Below are 20,281 nucleotides of genomic sequence, written 5' to 3' on the forward strand. Positions count from 1 at the left end.
CATATTCTTGGTACAATTTGACTAAGAATTCAAAACGAATAACGGAAGATATTAAATTCACGACAGTTTGGATTTTAAACCCAAAGATTGGGCAGACATCAAAGCCGAAAATGTTAGTAGAATTACGCAGAGTTACAACTAGAATACTTATTTGCTGTGAGACATTCCCATATTTAGCATATTGTTAAATGGCTAAGAGTGTCACCCAATTCCAGTTGCAGGGTGCCTATCAAACGGCTTCCAGAGGCAACAGAAATTTGATTTCCAGTATTTCATATAATTACTGACAGAATTTAAAAAATTAAAATCATAAATTACAAATTGAAAAAGAGTTATAGTGTTTTCTTAAAGTTTTAATACAAAGTTGGAAACTGTGTATATGTCTTGGGACCGTGTAACTCACGGTGCACAAATTACCCAGACTATATTCATCCGGTGTTTGGTAATGAGAGCACATATTGACTTCCAACAAACTTTACGCATATTTTCAAACCTTTTAGAAACTTTCTCTATCTGAATGAATAATCAAAGGAAACAAATTTATTGTAGTGCTTACTTCGTTTTCGCTGTTCCTGCAGTAAATCTTCAAGGTCAGTCTTACGCTGGGATTTTTTACTTTCTTACCACTAAGTCTATTTGCAAGACATTATGCAGGGAGTATCCACATATACCACTGAAAGTACCTGTTCAATTATGTTGTTGTATGATGGATAGTTAAGAGATATGGCGTCATAAACAATGAGATGCTTGAAAAATTAGCTTAGCACATTAACTCATTTGTAAAGTAATTAGACGCTTGAAGCCGTTTTATACATGGGAGTTGGATTCTCTAAAGTATCACTGGAACGGGGGGTTACAGGTTGGCAGAGAATCTACCTTTGACAGGAATCGTTTGATTGATTGAATAATCCTTTCACAGTAGGTGGGATGTGACAATGGCAGAGCCTCTAATTGGTAAAATATTGATTGATTTTTATCTGATTACATTTTGTACAAAGTGTGTGCTTGTAATATAGGACAAGTCAACTTACACCTATTTTCTTGCAATATTTAACCTACGTATTACAATTTAATACATCAAAGTGGCAATACTTATAATAATGTTGCTTATATTTTTCACCCATTTTTAGGCCCTGAAAATTATTTACATACTACATCATAATCATATTTACATTTTTCTCAAACTATTCATGTTCTAAAGTTATTTACATATCATAATATGTTCAATTAGTTACAGTACCTCTATAACAGCTTATTCATATTAGTGTAGTGGCTGCTCCCGTACATATTTGAAACAGGACTTACTGATAGCCTACTTGAAAAGAAAGAAAATGCTTGCATGGCGTTTGAAAAAATAGAAAGTAATGGTTTGTTAGAAAAACCATGTTCATCTGAAAAGAGTCTGGAGATTCAATTCTTTCTTTCAGTTTACTTTGATGTACAAGAGCTTTGTGGAAGGGTGTACTCAGTGAGGGACAGAGGAGGGGAGCTCACCCATTCTTAGAAAAAATTCTTCACAAATCAGACTAACATTCCGGCTCATTAAACTGACATATTTATCAAGTCAGAGTCAGTTTGAAGACCACTACAAATTGTAAGGCCAGCCTCACATAGGGCCACTTTACAGCACTGCTCTGTGGTTTGCAAGCAGCACTCCATGCTCCAAGCTCTCCCATTTAATACACCCTCTGAGGAGACTAGAAGGTACACTAACTGACACATATCTTATAACAGTATATTATACACTATTTCGTGGCCACATAAATTGTGGTGTACTGTTATGGGGACACTCAACAGGTTGCTTGGATGTATTAATGCTACAAAAGAAAGCAGTCAGAATCATTGCATCAAACAAAAGACCGGAGCACTGCAAGCCTATATTCAGCAGTTTAGGAATAAAGACAAGCTTCAGCACAGTACGTGTGTTTATGCCTCATCAGTGTAAAAGAAACCAATGGGTTTTCAGCATGTGGCAAGACATACATAATCATGGTACCTGCAACAAGAGGAACATTGATACACCAAACAGTCGACTGTCTGGAACACATTATACTTTTCCAATGGTTGCTTTAAAAATGTTCGACTCATTACCCCGAGAAGTGCAATCCCCACCACCAGGAACATTCAAAAGGAAAATAGCGCAGAACCTGAAAGAGTACCCATTATACTCCATTGGAGAATTCTTCAGTGGTGGCAAACGTGAATGGGCAAAATAATACTATTTCATCTTACATACAGTGGATACTTTTGCATATATGTATGTATCAAAAAATTGTAAATAAATCACATTTATGTGTGTAATCTTGACCAGGATGTTCAGTCTTGACTGGTAAACAGTGCAGATCTAGTAATAAAATAAGTAAAGTAATAAGTTATAGTGGAGCATTTACCCATTGTGAGAGGTGCTCAAAGTGGGCATTAATGACGCTGCAAGCTCTGCTCACCTTGTGTAAAATACTGAGCAATAAGTGCAGGATATTTCATTAGATGTTCAACAAGATTTGGCAGAAATTACAATAGAAACTTGCACCTTCTGCATAACTTTGTCAAAAAAGAGATGGGTATAAGTTCGATGACACATTTTTTTGTTTCTGGACTAGAGGATGAGATGCCAGAAGACAACTCTCTACATGAAAACGCTACTACATGCATCCAAACAGCAATTTTTTATTTACTTGATAAATGAAGGGCATTGAAATAACTTAAATGCAACTCTTCAGGGTTTCCCGGCGAGATCTTGACATGTGGAATAATCGGGTCTATTGCCGGATGTTTGTGTCGCTCTGGCACAATACTTCTGTTTGCTTGGTAATGCAGGGATGTGCAACATCTGTTTCAGCAGCTGAAACGGGCAGTAAGTTCAAAAAGAATGTAACAAAGAGTGTGTCCGGGACCTGAGCTGGACGGTGTCACAATGAAGGGGGCGACAACGAAGACTTATGTTTGTTTTTCGGAAAATGATTAAATAGTTGTTCACAACTGACTATGGGTACATCCACTACTAGTCAGTACCAATTAGGGTCCCTTTAGGCGTAGCCACTTAGCAGTGCATTTTAAAAGCGCTGTCAATGGCGAATGCTACAGGCTTATGAGCCGTTTGACGCGCGGCCACAGCCGCTGAACGGTGGCGCTGTTGGTCGTCTCGGTGGTCTGCTTGACGCTGAACTACGCCGTTATGGTTTTAAACTTGAGCGGAATGCATACTGAGGCGATCAGTTTATTTCAGTGCCAGACCGGCACCTCGTTATATTCCGTGCTGCAGGACAAGGCTGCAGTGAAACAAGTTTGCTTGCTCCTTCTTTGTAGACATGGAATTTTATGTGGAAAACCTCGCCTTGTGTGTTCTCAAACCCTGATGAGGATGTGTATGAGTGAGACTAAGACGAATGGTGCAAATCGAAATTTTATACTTCCCGAGAGTTTTCATCAGTAGTATGCTGGGAGAGCCTACATTCACTCGACCTACAACGGTCTCTTTATAGTTTGCTCTGCCGGCCGGAGTGGCCGTGCGGTTCTAGGCGCTACTGTCTGGAGCCGAGCGACCGCTACGGTCGCAGGTTCGAATCCTGCCTCGGGCATGGATGTGTGTGATGTCCTTAGGTTAGTTAGGTTTAATTAGTTCTAAGTTCTAGGCGACTGATGACCTCAGAAGTTAAGTCGCATAGTGCTCAGAGCCATAGTTCGCTCTTCCCTGAATGCCTGTAGAAATGGCAATGCTTACTTCAAAGAGAGATCTGGTAATGTCAATTCTTCCTATTTTACTTCCTTGTATGAGACATACTTCAGCATAATTCACAGATTAGGGAATCTGAATGCGATTATTGGCAACTAAGACTTCCTCTTTGCGGCTGCCGATATTATCCTGTTTAGCAATCTGTATAGCGTCTTTGTGTAGCCCGTCACTGCAGTAGCTGCCAGGAACTCGGTCTTACGAACAAAATCCTGTAGCTTCCTGACCGCAAATCGTGTTCCACTACAGTTGATATACATGTTTCTCCTCAGCAGCAGCCGTTCTCTTCGTAGGAGTCCTGTCCACATACATGTACATACAACCACACGACATTCTGTGTGGCCCACTCCGGTATTTTGTAGCGACTGGCGAGCATGTATTGCCGACGTGAAACATTCTTCTGGCTTGCTTGCGGATTTGTAGTACACTACAGTGACATGACATTTTTCCACAAACTTCCCTATACGGTCAGTAAGACATTTAATGAAAAATAAAAATATTCTGGGTTTCGTAAAAGGCTGTATGAACCTTTACTTGACAGTCGCAGTGCACTTCGTATGTTCTAGGTCCTAGAACGAACAGCGAACCATTGTTTAAGATGTGCCACATCTTCCCAAGTAATTTCAGTTTACGGATACAGTATTTCTCCATCATTTCCTCTAAAGTTTTACAATCCTACTATTCTGTCGCGAATGATGTTCCGAATCATGGTGTAAGTAAGAGTTTGTGTGCATGTGGGCTTTCGATACTTTTGCCACTTATCAGTCAGATCTTTTCTGAAAACTAATAAATTCGAAAATGCCCTCTATTTCCTCTTCTGTGGCGAAATGCACATCCGTGTTTCCTCCTCATTAGTAATTTCCTTTTTTATTTCTGTAAAACTCGTTGTTCAAAAATGATTCAAATGGCTCTGAGCACTATGGGACTTAAAAAAAATCGTTGTTATTAACGGACTGTCCATTCGATAAAATGCAAAAAATCGATCGATTGTACAGGAATTTGGACATAATGCTAGTGGTATGCCGTGCTAGAAATAGATATTAAAGCACGAGGAATGAGAGCAATTGAATGTCAGCCGCACAAGGTCAGTGGAGGTGCTGCTGATATTGCAAGACCAACACCTCCGTAAATAGTACAGGTAAATCGAATCGCCATAGCGACTGCTATCGACCTAACACTTTGCGCTGCTGAATAAGGACGATGTAGTAAAATATACGTATGTTTGTGTGGTTGGAACGAAAAATTAGGTAGCGTGAAGAAAGCGGTAAAATTTAATCGACGAACGCTTCTGGTTAGTATTCTTGTTAAATATGTATTTCATGGAAGTGGCTGGTACTATCACAACAATGTATCTTTGTTGTCAGTTGCGAGATTCGCACTTTATTTTGGGTACTTAAGGAAGTAATTAGTCTTTGGTTATGTGTGTGATTAGGTATTGAAATTCAAATTATTTTAACAGGTGTCAACTTCACAATGAGTGAGGCGAAGGAAGAGAAAAAGGACGATGACGAAGATCCGCGATTGGACTTCATCTTTGCGTATCTCGCAAGATCGCTGAGAATAAAATCCGAAAAATGGACGAAAATGTTGAGCAACGAAGACACGAATGTAAGAGAGAAGTTCAAATTAGCTTGTTGTACTGTTTCATATGTCGCTCGCTGTTTTATAGGAAATGGATGCTGAACGATACAGTGTACTGGGTACACCGAACGTGATTCCAGAATTTGTGAATATGGGTAATTTGATTAGCGATAAAATTTTAATTGAATTGTCATATTAATTTTTTCTATTAATGAGAGCAGATACACCCCGCATTGCGCAAACCACAATGTAATATAATGCAAACGAGGCGTACAACACCAATTCTACAGTTAAAGCACGAGGAAGAATTATTAACCAAGATAGAAAGTGTAGAATTTTTGGTTGTACATATCGATAAGAGTTTAAATAGAAAAAAATATATATCTGCTTAAACATCCTAGACGATCCACATCTACACGTTGTTCATTGCAAGTTTTGGAGAGAAAGAAATCTGTAATTTAGCAACTCACCGTATTTCATTCAGTAATCTCCCATAGAATTATATTTTGAGATAACCTATCGATTTAGAAGTATAGTTTTCATTGTTAAAAAGTGCGCAGTAAGAATGTACTAGGATCGTTACCATTTATTACTGTAGCACCGTTATTTATTTATTTATTGTATTTTTTTGCATGGAGACACCAAATAATTTATTTTAGTTTAATATTAATATTCACTTACAGAATATTAACACTTGTCAATCAAGAAATATTTCAGTTTCACTTTGAATAAGTTCCCTTTGTGGCACCTTGTAGAGCTCGGTAATCTGTTGTACCATATTTGACCACTAATGCATGGTCTATGGTCTGTTGTTTTTAATTTTGTTCTTTGCCTGTAGTAGCAGTCTTTATTTCTTGTATTATAGGCATGCATATCAGAGCACTTTGTTGCTTTGTTTTGATATGTCTCAAAAAATATAATTAATTTGTAAAGATACAGTGAGTAGACTGTGAGGTATTTATGATGAACAAAGAGTTCCCTGCATGCATCTCTATACCCTAATCCATGGATAATTCGGATTGCTCTTTTCTGTAAGGGTTAAATATTCTGTTCATATGTATGTCGGCAGCACAACCCCGTATCTCTATCCCGTAATTAATCTGTGCAAAAATGGTTCCATAGTAAATTGTTTTTAATGTCTGATGTGGGACTACTTTTGATAACTGGTTGATTAGATGTAATGAACTGCTGATTTTATTGAATAAAAATTTGATATGGTTTACCCATCTTAGATTTTCATCTAGGTGAATACCTAGAAATCTGCAGCCTTCTGTGTCCACTACTTTAATTCCACCTATGTTACTGATAGAGGTTTGGTGTGAGTTTGTAAGTTTAAATGGCAATAACTGAGATTTACTGATATTAACTTTCAAACCTTGATCTTGGAAATAAGTAGTTATTTGACTTAGTCCCTCAGTTGCTACTAACGTTAACTCATCATTTTGTTTACCAAGAAATAACAGTGAGGTATCGTCTGCATAGGTTACCAATTGGGAGCCGAAAGGTTGCTCTATATCATTTATGTACACTAGGAAAAGGAAAGGGCCCAAAATTGAGCCCTCGGGTACACCTTGTGTGACTGCCTCATATTTGGACTGGAAATTAATGATCTGATTATTGATTTTGTAAGTCAGCTTTGTACACTGCTTGCAGTTAAATAAATATGTAGCCAGCAATTGCATGGATGCAGCATTCACATTGTATGACTCAAGTTTACTTAAAAGTAACTCATGGTTTACCGAGTCAAATGCTTTAGTAAGGTCTAGAAATATGCCAGCTGTTTGCATTCCTTGATCAAGGGCACCATACGTTTTGTGAAGAAATTCCGTAATTGCTGTGATAGTACTATGATCTTTTCGGAATCCATGTTGTGTCCCTGTTAGGAACTTATTTTTCAAGAAATAGTCACAAAATTGTGTCAGCAGCACAACTTCAAATACTTTGCTGAAGACAGGTATTAATGATATGGGCCTCAAATTTGAAACCTCTTCCTTGGATCCTTTTTTATGCACTGGTTTAACTGTGCTCCATTTCAATACATTTGGAAATGTACATTCTCTAATACTGCAGTTTACCAGGTGGGTGATTATTTTAACTAATTCCTTATTACATTTTTTAATCACGATACTACTCAAACCATCCCATCCAGATGAGAACTTATTCTTTAGGTTATTTATTATCCTGCCTATTTCTTTTTCACTTACTTGTTTGAATTCAAAAGGTGGCTCTTCAAAGGGGCAGAGCTTTACCTCACTACTCACAGTTGTGTTATTAACTGGACTAACAGCTGCAGATATGAAGTATTTATTGAAAACATTGCAGACTTTATTAAGATCTTTCATTGTGTTTCCTTCATGTCTTATATTTACAATTTCAGTTTCTGGCTTCGGTGTGGCTTTGCGAAATTGATTTACAATTCTCCATGAGGTCTTGGCTATATTGTCTGATTGAGCTATTTCACTGCTGTATATCTGTTTTCTTAGATTTGAAAGCTCTTTCTTAAAGATTTTCTTGGCTTTGTTGTACTTGGCCTTAAAAACCTGCAGGTTTGTTGACTTGTATAACACATCCAGGTCCTGGATGTTTTACCTGAGTTTTATCGTATTTGCTGGAAGTATCAGTCTGTTGGTTTTTGCGCTTTGGTTATGGGTGAACGCTCTTTGTATTTTCTTAACAGGGCAGCATCTGTCAAAGTGTCTTAGCATAGTATCATAGAATTTGGCCCATTTGTTTTCAGATCCTTCAGTCTGGTAAACCAGATCCCAGTCCTGTATAGCTAATTTATTTTTTAGGGCAAGGATGTTATCCTCTTTTAGGATTCTTTTATTTTCGATAACTTTTGTGATTTTTGTGATTCTTGTGTTTACATACTCTACAAGCTGGCATTTGTGGTCAGAGTAGTGAAAATCCATATTCCAGCACCTAACCCTGTCTTTAATATGTTTACATAGTATAATGTAATCAATTATGAGTGGATAGACTCCGTCAATGTTACAATGTTAACATTACACAAGCATTATAATACAAGAACAAATTAGTATAAGAATGTAGACAATTTAGCACAAATATAGCATAACACTTAATCACATATAGAGTGGGAATTTTTTGACCAATATATGTTCACTTGATTTCATATAGGCTTAGTGGTGGACTGTTGAGGCAGTCCAATTTTCTGTTTCAGCATCAGAAAACTCGTTCAAACTGTGTAGCGGCTTTTGGTGAAGATTGTGCCACATCTTTCCCCGAAACTTCACAAATTCCATTTCAGTATTTAGATGGACGAACATTTTAATGGCCACTGCTGGAAAACTGTCCCATGTAATGGAGCATCAACAGCTTTGCATGTCTGCATCTTTCTTACCATTGTGCATGTTATAATTGTGGATGTCACTCCAGTTGCTGAACGTGTCATGATTTTCTTTCACATACGTGAGACAGCTGACTGAAAATTGTCGTCATTCCTACATTTTTTTTAAAAACTACTTTCTTGCAGCCTGTAGAATGACCCCAATGGCTTTCAAACAGTGAATAATGTACCATTACTAGTAGATAAGATACGGATCAGTTATCATGTTATAGTTTCCTCAGGAGGTGCATGAGAACTTGTAAACAACTGTTTAAAGAGTTTAGTATTTTAACTATTGTTATATGATTTCTTGTTAATAATTCCTTAGAGTATAGAGAAAATGATGACATCCAAAATTACAGTATGTTCTTGAAGCAAAAATAACTATAAGTAAAAAATTGACCTTGTCTTGGAAAGGGTTGAATAATATGGCTATCAAAATCTGTGACTGCTTATTCAATAATATTAATTTTCTAACAGCCAGCAAAGCAAAATTTGGAAGTAAGCCAATGAAATAGACTCTTGTAGCAACTCCAGATTTAAAGAATTTCTGTTTAGAAATGTAATTTGTTTAGTGTAAAAGTGGCTTGTTATGTAATTTATAAACAAAAATAACCAGTTTTTGAGAATATAATGTAATTGGATAGATAAGAAATCTACTCACCAAGTGGCTATTACATAATTTCTTATTTATTTGTTTATTCCTGTCCGTTGATCTGGTAAACAAAATAATTGCTTCAAAGGGAAAGATTCATGTTACATGAAGTAAAAAGTTGAAATTAACTAAATAGGCCTAAGCCAATAATTACAAACTGTAGTAAATAACATGCTTACAGGAACAAAATAGGTTAATAATTACAAACTTAAGCATTTGCTACCATGAAGCTGAAGAACTAAACAATAAAATCGTAAATTGCAGCTATTCCACAACATAAGTTATAAATGTCTTGAACTTAAAGTATGTAATTAAACTGAGCATAAAAATTTCAGTGATAAGGTGGGCTATTGTATTCATTTACAAAGTGGTAATAACAAAAATTACACATATAGTGTGTCATTCCTAAATGACTATGGAGAAATATTTACATTTAAAAAAGCAAGATAGTAGAAATAGTTTTCAGTTGATATTCCTTTAGTTTATCTTTAAGGTGTGGCATTACATAAGTAAGACCTTTATGTCAGACTGCAATGCATTGAACACGAGTATAATGCAGGCGAGAGTAGTGTACTGTGAAATAAAAATGACATTTTTGATGATTTTGTAGAAATTATTTCTTACACAACAAAGTTTGTATTTATTTAAAAGAATAATTCATTGTCAATATTTTGGAATAAAACAAATATCATTTGGCAGCTAATTAACAAATGAAGTTATAATTGTAGCTATCAGCAATGCTAGAGGCGGAATCATCGTAATGCCCTTAATGTGCCCTTAATGTGATACACAAGCCATGTCTTCTGCAATTAGGGATATAAAATGTGTTTTTGTAATCCCCCTCCCACTAAATGTATGAGACCTCATATTCATCATCACCATCGACTGCCTTCAACACTTTAGTACTAAAAATAGTTAATTTTGAGTTTTACCAAAATATAGACAACAATCACAACATCTCATTTCAAATTAAAAATCTCTAGTGATGAACTCTCCTCTGATTTACTGGATGACACTTCATCACTTATGTCTGAAGCCCTTTTACTATCACACTGCTTAGTTTTCTGCTTGTGTTTAATTTTCTGCTTATTGGTTATTGTCATGCTTTCTTCTAATTTTCTTCTAACTTTACCATTTTCCTTGAAGTTTTTTCTTCAATAGACATTTTTTTAGCTGCTGAAGTCAATCTGATGCTCCTCCCTTTAAAATGTCCAGTTGTTTTTGTTGTTTTTTGTTTTTGTTTTTGTAGGAGCTTTGGAATACAACTAAAATCCTTCACTAAGATATATGATTTGCTATAGCTTCTAGTATATAAACTGCAACTGGCTGCCTCAACATCTTGCAAATTGTCTCCCAGATATCATCTTCTTGGAGGGATCACACATGTATCTGAATCCAGTGGTTCTATCGGATCAAACACACCATCTGAAACCGCAAACATGAGGAAATCCAACTCATTGAAGATGTTGATATTAAGTTGATAAATTACACATTGTCTAAACCGAGAAGTTACAGTTGTTAGTGTGAATGCTTTTTTTTTTTTTTTTTTTTTTTTTTTTTTTTTTTTTTTTTTTTTTTTTTTTTAAATTAAATCCAGAATGACATGTTTTGCTCAGATGGGGTATCATCAGGTTACCCCAAGGAGGTGCCAACAGGCTGAGCAATACAGAACAAGATCTTGCTCACAAATGGTATACACAGCCGTACACTAGAATGGTACTGGAGGTCCTTCTGTATTCACATATGAATGATCAATTACAAAGAGATGCATTAGATTTACTTTGACAGATATGCCATCTCGTGCTAATAGATTTTGGATTAAGAAAATACAACCTCTAAGGGGAATAAAAATTGCCTTATGTCACTAAGAAATGATGATACCTTTGGCTGACTTGATAGCACTATCATCAGTAGCTCGGTGGATATTTGTTGAGAATTAAATAAGCTGTAGTAACAGCTGTATATACAACTGTACATACTCAAACCACCTTATAATTACACAGCTATTTTATTCCTTCCAGTTTTTCCAAAAGTTTTTACAAAATGATTAATTATTGAATACTGCCTCATTTTTTTGAGCAGTACTTGTTAACTGACTCTCACTTTGGATTTTGTAAAGGATTCTGCACAGAGAAAGCTATACAAGACTTCATAAATGAAGTCCTGGCACAGCTAAACAGGAAAATTATTATGTTGAAGTGTTGTGAGACCATGACAGTGTGGACCATAAAGTACTTGTCAAATAAAATATTTTGTGATCAGTGACACCCCTTTAGTATGGGTGAATTCATACTTTCATATCAAAAAGCAATAAGTCACATTAACAAACTGTCTCCCAGGGATAAAGCTAATATTAGAATGGAGGACACTACTTGTGGGGTCTTACAAGATTTGGTATTAGGTTTGTTGCTTATGTTGACCTATAGAAATGATCTTCCGAACAGATTTAAAGCACAGTCAAAAACTGTAATTTTTGCTGATGATATAAGCATGAAATCCAGGGTGTGAAATCAGTCTTTGCCAAACATAACCCAAATGTTAGTCGAACAGGACTACATCTGGTTCATAGTCAACAATTTAAGTCCTAATTCACACAGACTTATATAATCCAACTTCATACAAGACAAAAATATCTTCTGATTACAGATATAAAAATAAATGGTCATACGCTAAGTGAAACACTTTTTGTAAAATTCCTTGGGATCATCCTTAATAAAAAGTGAAATGGAGTCAATGCAAAGAAATGCTAATGTTACTTACAAGTATTTTTCATAGTGTTGATGAGAAGGCTAGAGTGTTGGTTAATTTTCCATATTTTCATTTCCTGTTGTCTTAATAAATTAATATCTAGGATATGAAGCTGAAGTTTGGAAAGTGTTTATACTACAGAAGGGAGCAGTGAGAATATTACAATATGTAAAGAATATAACAGCACATTGTGGATGCCTCTGTAAGGACCTTGCCATTGTTACACATGTTTATCAGAACTTTTTTGCTTAATATTGCATGTGGCTTCTAATAATATTTAGTTTTGGCTGAAATGGGATTTGCACAATCAAAACACTGCACAGAAAACTAATTTTCATGTAGAGTTTGTCTCATTGTATAGAATCAGAATGCACTTTCAGACCTTGGTGGAAAGTTTTTCAACAAGCTCCAGGCCAACATAAAGCAAGATCAGAAGGAAAAGAAAATCGAGAAGAAAATTAAAAGCTTGCATCATTTAGCCACCCAGTCTACAAATAATCTATGCATCTGGATTAAAGGATTAAAATTTCCAGTTGGCTGCATTGTAAGTGCCAATGTTTAGATGTGCGACTTACAGCAGTGTATTGTAAACAGGTATCTGTTATTACAAATGAAGGTAAGTATTTTATTCAAAAAATAATAGTGTATTTTTCCAAAGAAAAAAAAAAAGCTACGAGTAGGAGATATACATATGTTATCTAATAAAACCGAGGGAGGAGCAGTTTTTTAAAGTAATTGACTAGGTTACATTTAGCTGGGATGAGAACAATTAGTATTAAGAATTTAGTGATAGTTCATTGTTAATACAGTGTGCAGATTCAGTTTCTCTTTTTTCATGCATGCCTTGGGTTATTTCAATTCCCTGAAAGCAGCTCATTCTTGTTGTCAAGCCAAAGTAGTGCCATTCTTACGGAATGAGTGCGGGGGAACATATGCAAGAATCCTGCATTCCACTCCTAGGTGAGGTCCTAGTGTAGGTGATTTGCTGTTGCCTTCCTCTGAGCTGTTATGTAGTGTCAAGTGTGTATCCGTGTTGACTTGATGACTGTGTTGAGTCTCGTAAGTGTAGTATTCAGTTTGTGGATGAAGTGAACAAAAAGGATGAAACCCAGTGCTGGCACACAGCATACTCCTTTCGAATAGCACCAAGTGATCCATTGAGTTTCGCGTCCCAATCTGCTGGATGGGTCATCATCAACAGTATTGTGTGTCCCTTACTTTATGAGACACTGCAGCGTGGATGGAAATTTAATGCAAGACATTGGTGCAGATACTGGTGATCAGGAATTTTACACCACTACCCCTCATCTCCCTGCTGGCCAAATACTGACAGTAAAAAATTTCCACCACTGGGCTTCGGATCAACATACCTCTAAGTCTAACTCCATCATGAAAGCATAAGTTAGTGACTTCGGCTTAAGAGGCAGGACCTTCCTATTGGGATACGTACAGAACATGAGGAATGAATAAATGGAGACATTTTTGTGGTCACTTTATCACTAAGCTATGAAAACCGTTTCCTCCAGTAATGACAGTCTTTCAACATTTCATTCTAAGTGAGAGCTGTACAAAAAGCTATTTTTTCTGTAGTTTGCTGATTTTTATGGTAGGTGGTAGCAGCTGTTTTATGTCAATGCCAATGCTGTAGTCACTCATTTAACTCAGAAAGTATTGACATCTGTTGAACTTGTATCACATTTCTTTCCGCTCTTATTTTGTTACAGAAAATTGTGATGGATTTCTTGGATAAGACAACAGAATACTTGTTAATTGTCACAGTCAATACTGCTGGACAGCTTATACCTATCAACAGTTTCCCAGTTAACAGTAAAACAAAATGTTGTTATTTTATCAAATGTTACAAAGAGCCAGTAACATCTCAGAACTATCAGAAAGTATTGCTTTGTGGAGATATGTCATCAAAACCTATTGATGAGTTATCTGTTTTAGTTGCAGAGGTAAGATGATGCGTAAAATATTTTTTTAGTTAAAAATAATGTGACTTAGATGAAAGCAGTGAGCTACTTTGAAACTGAAAGTTCTTGGATATTGGTGCTGCATCACACTCACTCTTATAATCTGGTACTTTGGTCTGCTTGCTGTGCTTGCCTGCGTGGTTCAATTTCATGGAAGAAGGCCTCAGCGTAAAGTCTTTAAGTTGGACTGGAAGATTCTGTATGCAGGAGGTGCTATCAATACCCAAGAACTTCTAACATTATCATCAGTGGTCACAAAATGAGCTACTTTATTTTTTGTATCTTATTGAGCAGTGAATAATAACATACAATTTAATCAAAAATAGTCACTTTGAAATTGAAAGAGTGCTATTACAGATCTGAATTTTCTCTCTTAGCTGTAGTGGAGTTCTGTAAACAAAATGAAATTTATCTATTTTATTGATAAAAAGGTTACTCAAGTATTTTGGTTAAAATAATAAGCAGAAATTTTATATCTATAAACAACTTGTTTGGACTCAAAACTGGACTGGAAAAAAAAGCACAGGTCATTCCTATTTTCAAGGAGGAGGGTCGAACTGATCATAAAACTGGAAAACAAATTTTAATAATTGGTGATATCTTGGTATCTCATCACTTGTTCTGAGATAAGTGAAACACGCTGATTCAAAATAAGCTAACAATTTGTCTCTATCACCCACTGTATTTTAGATAGACTCCTACAATCATTTATATTTCAGTATAAAAATTATTTTTTAGTGAAATCATCCACTTTTGGCTGTTAAAACATTATTTATTACCATTACAATTTAGGCATGTTCTCATTTTCAAGCATTATGGGATATTCTAACCCACCCAATAATATAAAGCTGCCCGCGTCCGGCCGTCCTGATTTAGGTTTTCCGTGATTTCCCTAAATCGCTCCAGGCAAACGCCGGGATGGTTCCTTTGAAAGGGCACAGCCGACTTCCTTCCCTAATGCGATGAGACCGATGACCTCGCTGTCTGGTCTCCTTCCCCAAACAACCCAAACCAATATAAAGCTGTGCCATCTGTGTTAGAGCTGTTGCACTAGGTGTTGTGAATTTATGAGCTATTCCATGTACCATCTACATAACAGAGCTGGAGAAATAATGATGTAAACCCTGAAGTGAACAGCTGATAAATTCACAGCTATTCCATGTATCATATACAGTATAGAGCAGACGAATAATGATATAAACACTGAAGTGTTTACATATGTGTTATGTACATGGTATATGGAACAGCTGAAATATTCATAACACCTAATGGAACTGCTCTTACACAGCATGGCAGAGCTTTATATTATTGAGTAACTTACAGCATCCAGTCCAGTCACTAACATCAGCTGTCCCATCAAAGGCAGGGCTACCTGTGAAACCAGACAACTAACAAGCTGCCTGTCTGCATGAATGGTCACCGACAAACTTTGGCCAAGAAACAAATGGACCACCCAGTTGCTGAGTGCGCTGCCGAACATGATATCCTTCATTTCAATGACTGCTTCAGAGCTTGTGCCCTATGGATCCTTTCGACCAACACCATCTTTTCTGATGTGCGCAGGTGGGACCTTTCCCTGCAATACATTCTACGTTCCTGTAACCCTCCTGCCTCAATCTCCTTTAGTCACTTACCTCACCCATCCAGCCCCTTCCCTGTTCCAATTCCAGCACTACACAGCTGTCATTCCACCACCACACCCAGTCTTTTTATTTCTCTCCTTTTCTGTTACTTCCCCCCCTCCCTACCTCTCACCTGCCCTCCGTCTAGCCTGTAGCACTTCACTGTCTGCCACCCCCACCATACTATCCCTCCCCACCCCAGCCTCCTCCTTACCCCCACCCAGATGCCACTCCCATCATTTACTGGTGCTACCGCTCTCAGTGTGGTTTCAGTTGCCTGAGACTGCAGTCGTGTGTGTGAGTTGCATTTGCGTGAGTATGTGTGTGTGTGTGTGTGTGTGTGTTTGTGAGAGTGTATGTGTCTATTGTTGACGAAGGCCTTAATGGCCGAAAGCTGCTTGTTTACACACAGCGCGTGAAGCACTCGTCGTAACAGTGTGACCAGCTGCCACACAAACAGAGTTCTGTACTTATAAAAAAATAGGAGACCTTACTTTTGGGATTATCCTCATACAATTTAAGCTTTTGAACAAAAAGTCCTTCTACCAAAATAGAACACAAACACATACATTCACGGAAACACAACTCACTCACACAGGGATACTGTGCCTGGCCAGGCCCTGGCAACCATGTGTGTGTGTGTGTGTGTGTGTGTGTGTGTGTGTGTGTGAGCTGTACTTGCTTGGATGTGTGTGCGTCTTTGTTTTCCGTTTTGGAAGGAGGACATTTTGTCCAAAAGCTTAAATGCTTAGCAGTTTTTTCATTGTGCTTCTCTGAAACTCAGTACCTCCTCTACGTGGTTTGTAGCTATCTATCGTTTTCATAATATTGTTGTTATTCCATCCTAGTCCTTCCATTATTTAATACAAAATATTCCGAAACACTAAGAAAAATGACAATAATAGCAAAAGTAATGCATAATGATGAATACATTTATAATTAAAAAAGTCAATCTGATGAAAATATAGAATCATAAAAAAACAGAACACTATTATGAAAAGGAAAGTTGGTACTCACCAAGTAGCGAAGATGCTGAGTCGCAGATAGGCACAACAAAAAGTCATGTGTGTGAGTTGCGTTTCCATGAGTGAGTGTGTGTGTGTGTGTGTGTGTGTGTGTGTGTGTGTGTGTGTGTGTGTGTGTGTATTTGTGTCTGTTGTCTATTGTTGACGAAGGTCTTAAAGTCCGAAAGCTGTAATTGTGAGAGTCTTTTCGTTGTGCCTGTCTGTGACTTAACATCTCTGCTATATGGTGAGTAGCAACTTTCCTTTTGATGTTATAGTTACATTGTATCCTGGATTTTCCATTGTGTAAAAATAGAACACTGTCACAAGAAAATAAAGAAGCAATGAATCACTTGAAAGTAGTCACCACATTTAACAACTTATCACAGGTGTTGCTGCTAGCATGATAAACTTAAATAAAAACACCCAAGACAATTAATATAAAGTAAGTGCATGTAGAGTGCCAGTGAACATCACCTCTGTCTCACAAGATGTGGTAGCCAAGTCCTTCATCCAAAATAGAAAAACACACACACACACACACACACATTCATGCAAGTGGTGTCCCAGAAACAATCTTAAAGAAGAGCACACTAATTGAAATACGTACATTCTTATATCACTGCTCACTTCAAGCAGGAACTTTTCCCTGATGTACGGAGAACATCTAAAGTTATCCCAGTACATAAAAGGTGAGAGAGATAATGTTAATAACTACAGACCCATCACAATTTCCTCTTTCATTTCTAAAATATTAGAAAAAGTTATATATGACAAACTTATGGAATTTGTCAATGAAAACAATATCCTGTGTAATGAATGACATGGATTTGGAAATAACAGGTACCATGTTTTGTGACTTTGTAGTGAGTTGTTTAAATGTAGAAGTCTCTTATAGCCCTAGCCCCTCTGCAGTCGGAAAAGAAGTCAGTAGTCAAATATGCGGCACTGCCTAGCAGGACAACAACATCAAGAGGAAAGGCAGCGACTGTAAAATTCAGGAAAGAAAGTAACTGTTATTACAAGGGAACAAGTAAAGACTTGGATCGCGCAATACGTCAATCACTTAAAATCAACTCACAACAAGAAAAACACCTCAATTGAAAGGATAGGAAAATGAGAAATGGAGACGGTATTTGTCACAGTAGACAAGAAAATCGAATCCACCAAAATAGAAATTGAAACTGCATGTGAGATTGTTTCGGCTAGACTCAGTATCAAGGATGAACATAAAATTATAATACAGTCCTTTTACCGACCACCAGATTCTCCTCTTGACGTAATCGAAAACTTTGGAGAAACCATTAGTTTGCTTGTACATAAGTTCCCTAATTGTACTGCAATAACTGGAGAAGATTTTAATCATCCAGCAATCAATTGGGATTATTGTAGCTTTGTTAGTGGTGGACATGACAAGATATACTGTGAAATGTTACTGAATGCTTTCTCTGAAAAATATGTCAAACAGATAGTTCAGAGCCCCATTCACGATGGAAATATGTTAGATCTTATGGCAATCAAACAGACCTAACCTCTTTGAGGAAGCTCACATTGAAACTGGTATCAGTGATCATGAGGCAGTTATAGCAACAGTGAATAACAAAACAACTAAAACAAGCAGAAAGATTTGTACATTCAGCAAACTAGACAAAGAAACAGTAGTGTCAAGTCTCAATGAGGAACATCAAACTTTTAGCTCAGGACAGGAGCATGGAGAGGAACTATGGCTTAAATTTAAAAGAATAGTTGACTAAGCACTGGAAAGTTGCTACTCACACAAACGCAACTCACACACACCACTGGAGTTTCAAACAATTGAAACCACACTGCGAGCAGTGGCACCGGTGCATGATGGGAATGGCGACTGGGTGGGGGTAAGGAGGAGGTTGGGTGGGGATGAGGAGGGATAGTAGAGTAGGGGTGCTGGACAGTGAGGTGCTGCAAGTTATACGGAGGACAGGGTAGAAGTGGAGAGGGTGTTAGCGCAAAAGGAGATAAGTAAAAAGACTGGGTGCGATGGTGGAATGAGGGCTGTATAGTGCTGGAATGGGAACAGGGAAGGGGCTGGATGGGTTAGGACAGTGACTAACGAAGGTTGAGGCCAGGAGGGTTATGAGAACATAGGATGTATTGTGGGGAAATTTCCCTCATGTACAATTCAGAAAAGCTGGTGTAGGTGGGAAGGATTCATATGGCACAGGCCGTGAAGCAGTCACTGAAATGAAGGATGTCATGATTGGCAGCATGCCCAGCAGTATGGTGGGCCACTTGTTTGTTAGCCACAGTTTGTCGGTGGCCGTCCATGCGGACAGAAAGCTTGTTGGTTGTCTTGCCTACATAGAATGCAGCACATTGGTTGCATCTTAGCTTGTAGATCACATGACTGGTTTCACAGGTCTTTGATGGGATAGGTGATGTTTGTGATCGGACTGGAGTAGGTGGTGGTGGGAGGATGCATGGGACAGGTCTTGCATCTAGGTCTATTACAGGGATATGGGTCACGCCTTCCCTGTGCCCATTCCACCACTACACAACCCTCATTCCACCACCACACCCAGTCTTTTCACTTGTCTCCTTTTCTGATAACCCCCCCCCCCCCCCCTCCTTCCAATCTCTCCCCTGCCCTTTCGTGTAACCTGCAGCCCTATCCCACTATCCCCCCCCCCCCCCCCCCTGCTGACCCAGCCTCCTCCTTATCCCCACCGTCACCACTTCCATCATGCACACTGGTGCTGCTGCTCACAGTGTGGTTTCAGTTGCCTGAGACTGCAGTTGTGAGTGTGAGTTGCATTTGCTGGAGTGTGTGTATGGATTTCTGTCATCTGTTTTTGATGAAGGCCTTGCTGGCCGAAAGCTTTTTTGTGACAGTTTTTTTGTTTTGTCTATCTGCGACTCAGCATCTCTGCTGTATAGTGAGTAGCAACTTTCGTTTTCATATAATTTTTACATTCCATCCTGGATTTTCCATTGTTTGACTATGCATTGGATAGATATGTACCCAATAGAACAGTTCATGATGGGAGAGATCCTCCATGGTATAGAGTCACTGTAAAGAAACTTACAAAGAAACAGAGACTACTGCATCATATGTGCAAACAAAGCCTAGTGCTATGGATAGAAAGATGCAGTGACAGTGAAGAGACCATTGTGTGAAGCCTTCAGTGACTACCTTAGCATAACAGTGTCAAATGGTCTTTCACAAAACCCAAAGAAATTATGGTTGTATGTAAAGGCTGTTAGTGGCACCAAAATTACTGTTCAGTCACTCATAAACAAGACAGGAAATCAAATGGAGAGTAGTAAAGCAAAATCAGAAATGCTTAACCCTGTTTTCAAATGTTCCTTTACGTAGGTAAACCTACAAGTATCGCCCAGATTTAATCCTCATACAACTGAAAAGATGAGTGAAATAAATATTAGTGTCAGGGGTGTTGGGAAACAGCTGAAATTGTTAAACGTGAATAAATGTCCAGGGCCCAATGGAATCCATATCAAATTCAATACTGAATTTGTGGCTGAGCTAGCGTCTCTTCTGACTGTAATCTTTCATAGATCCCTTGAACAAAAACCTGTGCCCAGTAGATGGAAGAAAACACAGGCCACACCCATTTACAAGAAG

General features: G+C 37.7%; 1 protein-coding gene across 1 annotated transcript in view; it reads left to right on the forward strand.

Annotated features, from left to right (window-relative positions):
* Window positions 1-5,040: 5,040 nt before the first annotated feature.
* The window catches only part of LOC124775330 (dynein beta chain, ciliary-like), a 702,744-nt gene continuing 687,503 nt past the window's right edge, over window positions 5,041-20,281 (forward strand). The window contains exons 1-3 of the mRNA XM_047250162.1: window positions 5,041-5,119; window positions 5,190-5,338; window positions 13,785-14,018. Coding sequence (XP_047106118.1) covers window positions 5,041-5,119; window positions 5,190-5,338; window positions 13,785-14,018 — 462 coding nt within the window. The remainder of the gene's footprint in view (window positions 5,120-5,189; window positions 5,339-13,784; window positions 14,019-20,281) is intronic.

This window comes from Schistocerca piceifrons, chromosome 2 (genome assembly GCF_021461385.2).
Source record: "Schistocerca piceifrons isolate TAMUIC-IGC-003096 chromosome 2, iqSchPice1.1, whole genome shotgun sequence".
Classification (NCBI taxonomy): Eukaryota; Metazoa; Arthropoda; class Insecta; order Orthoptera; family Acrididae; genus Schistocerca; species Schistocerca piceifrons.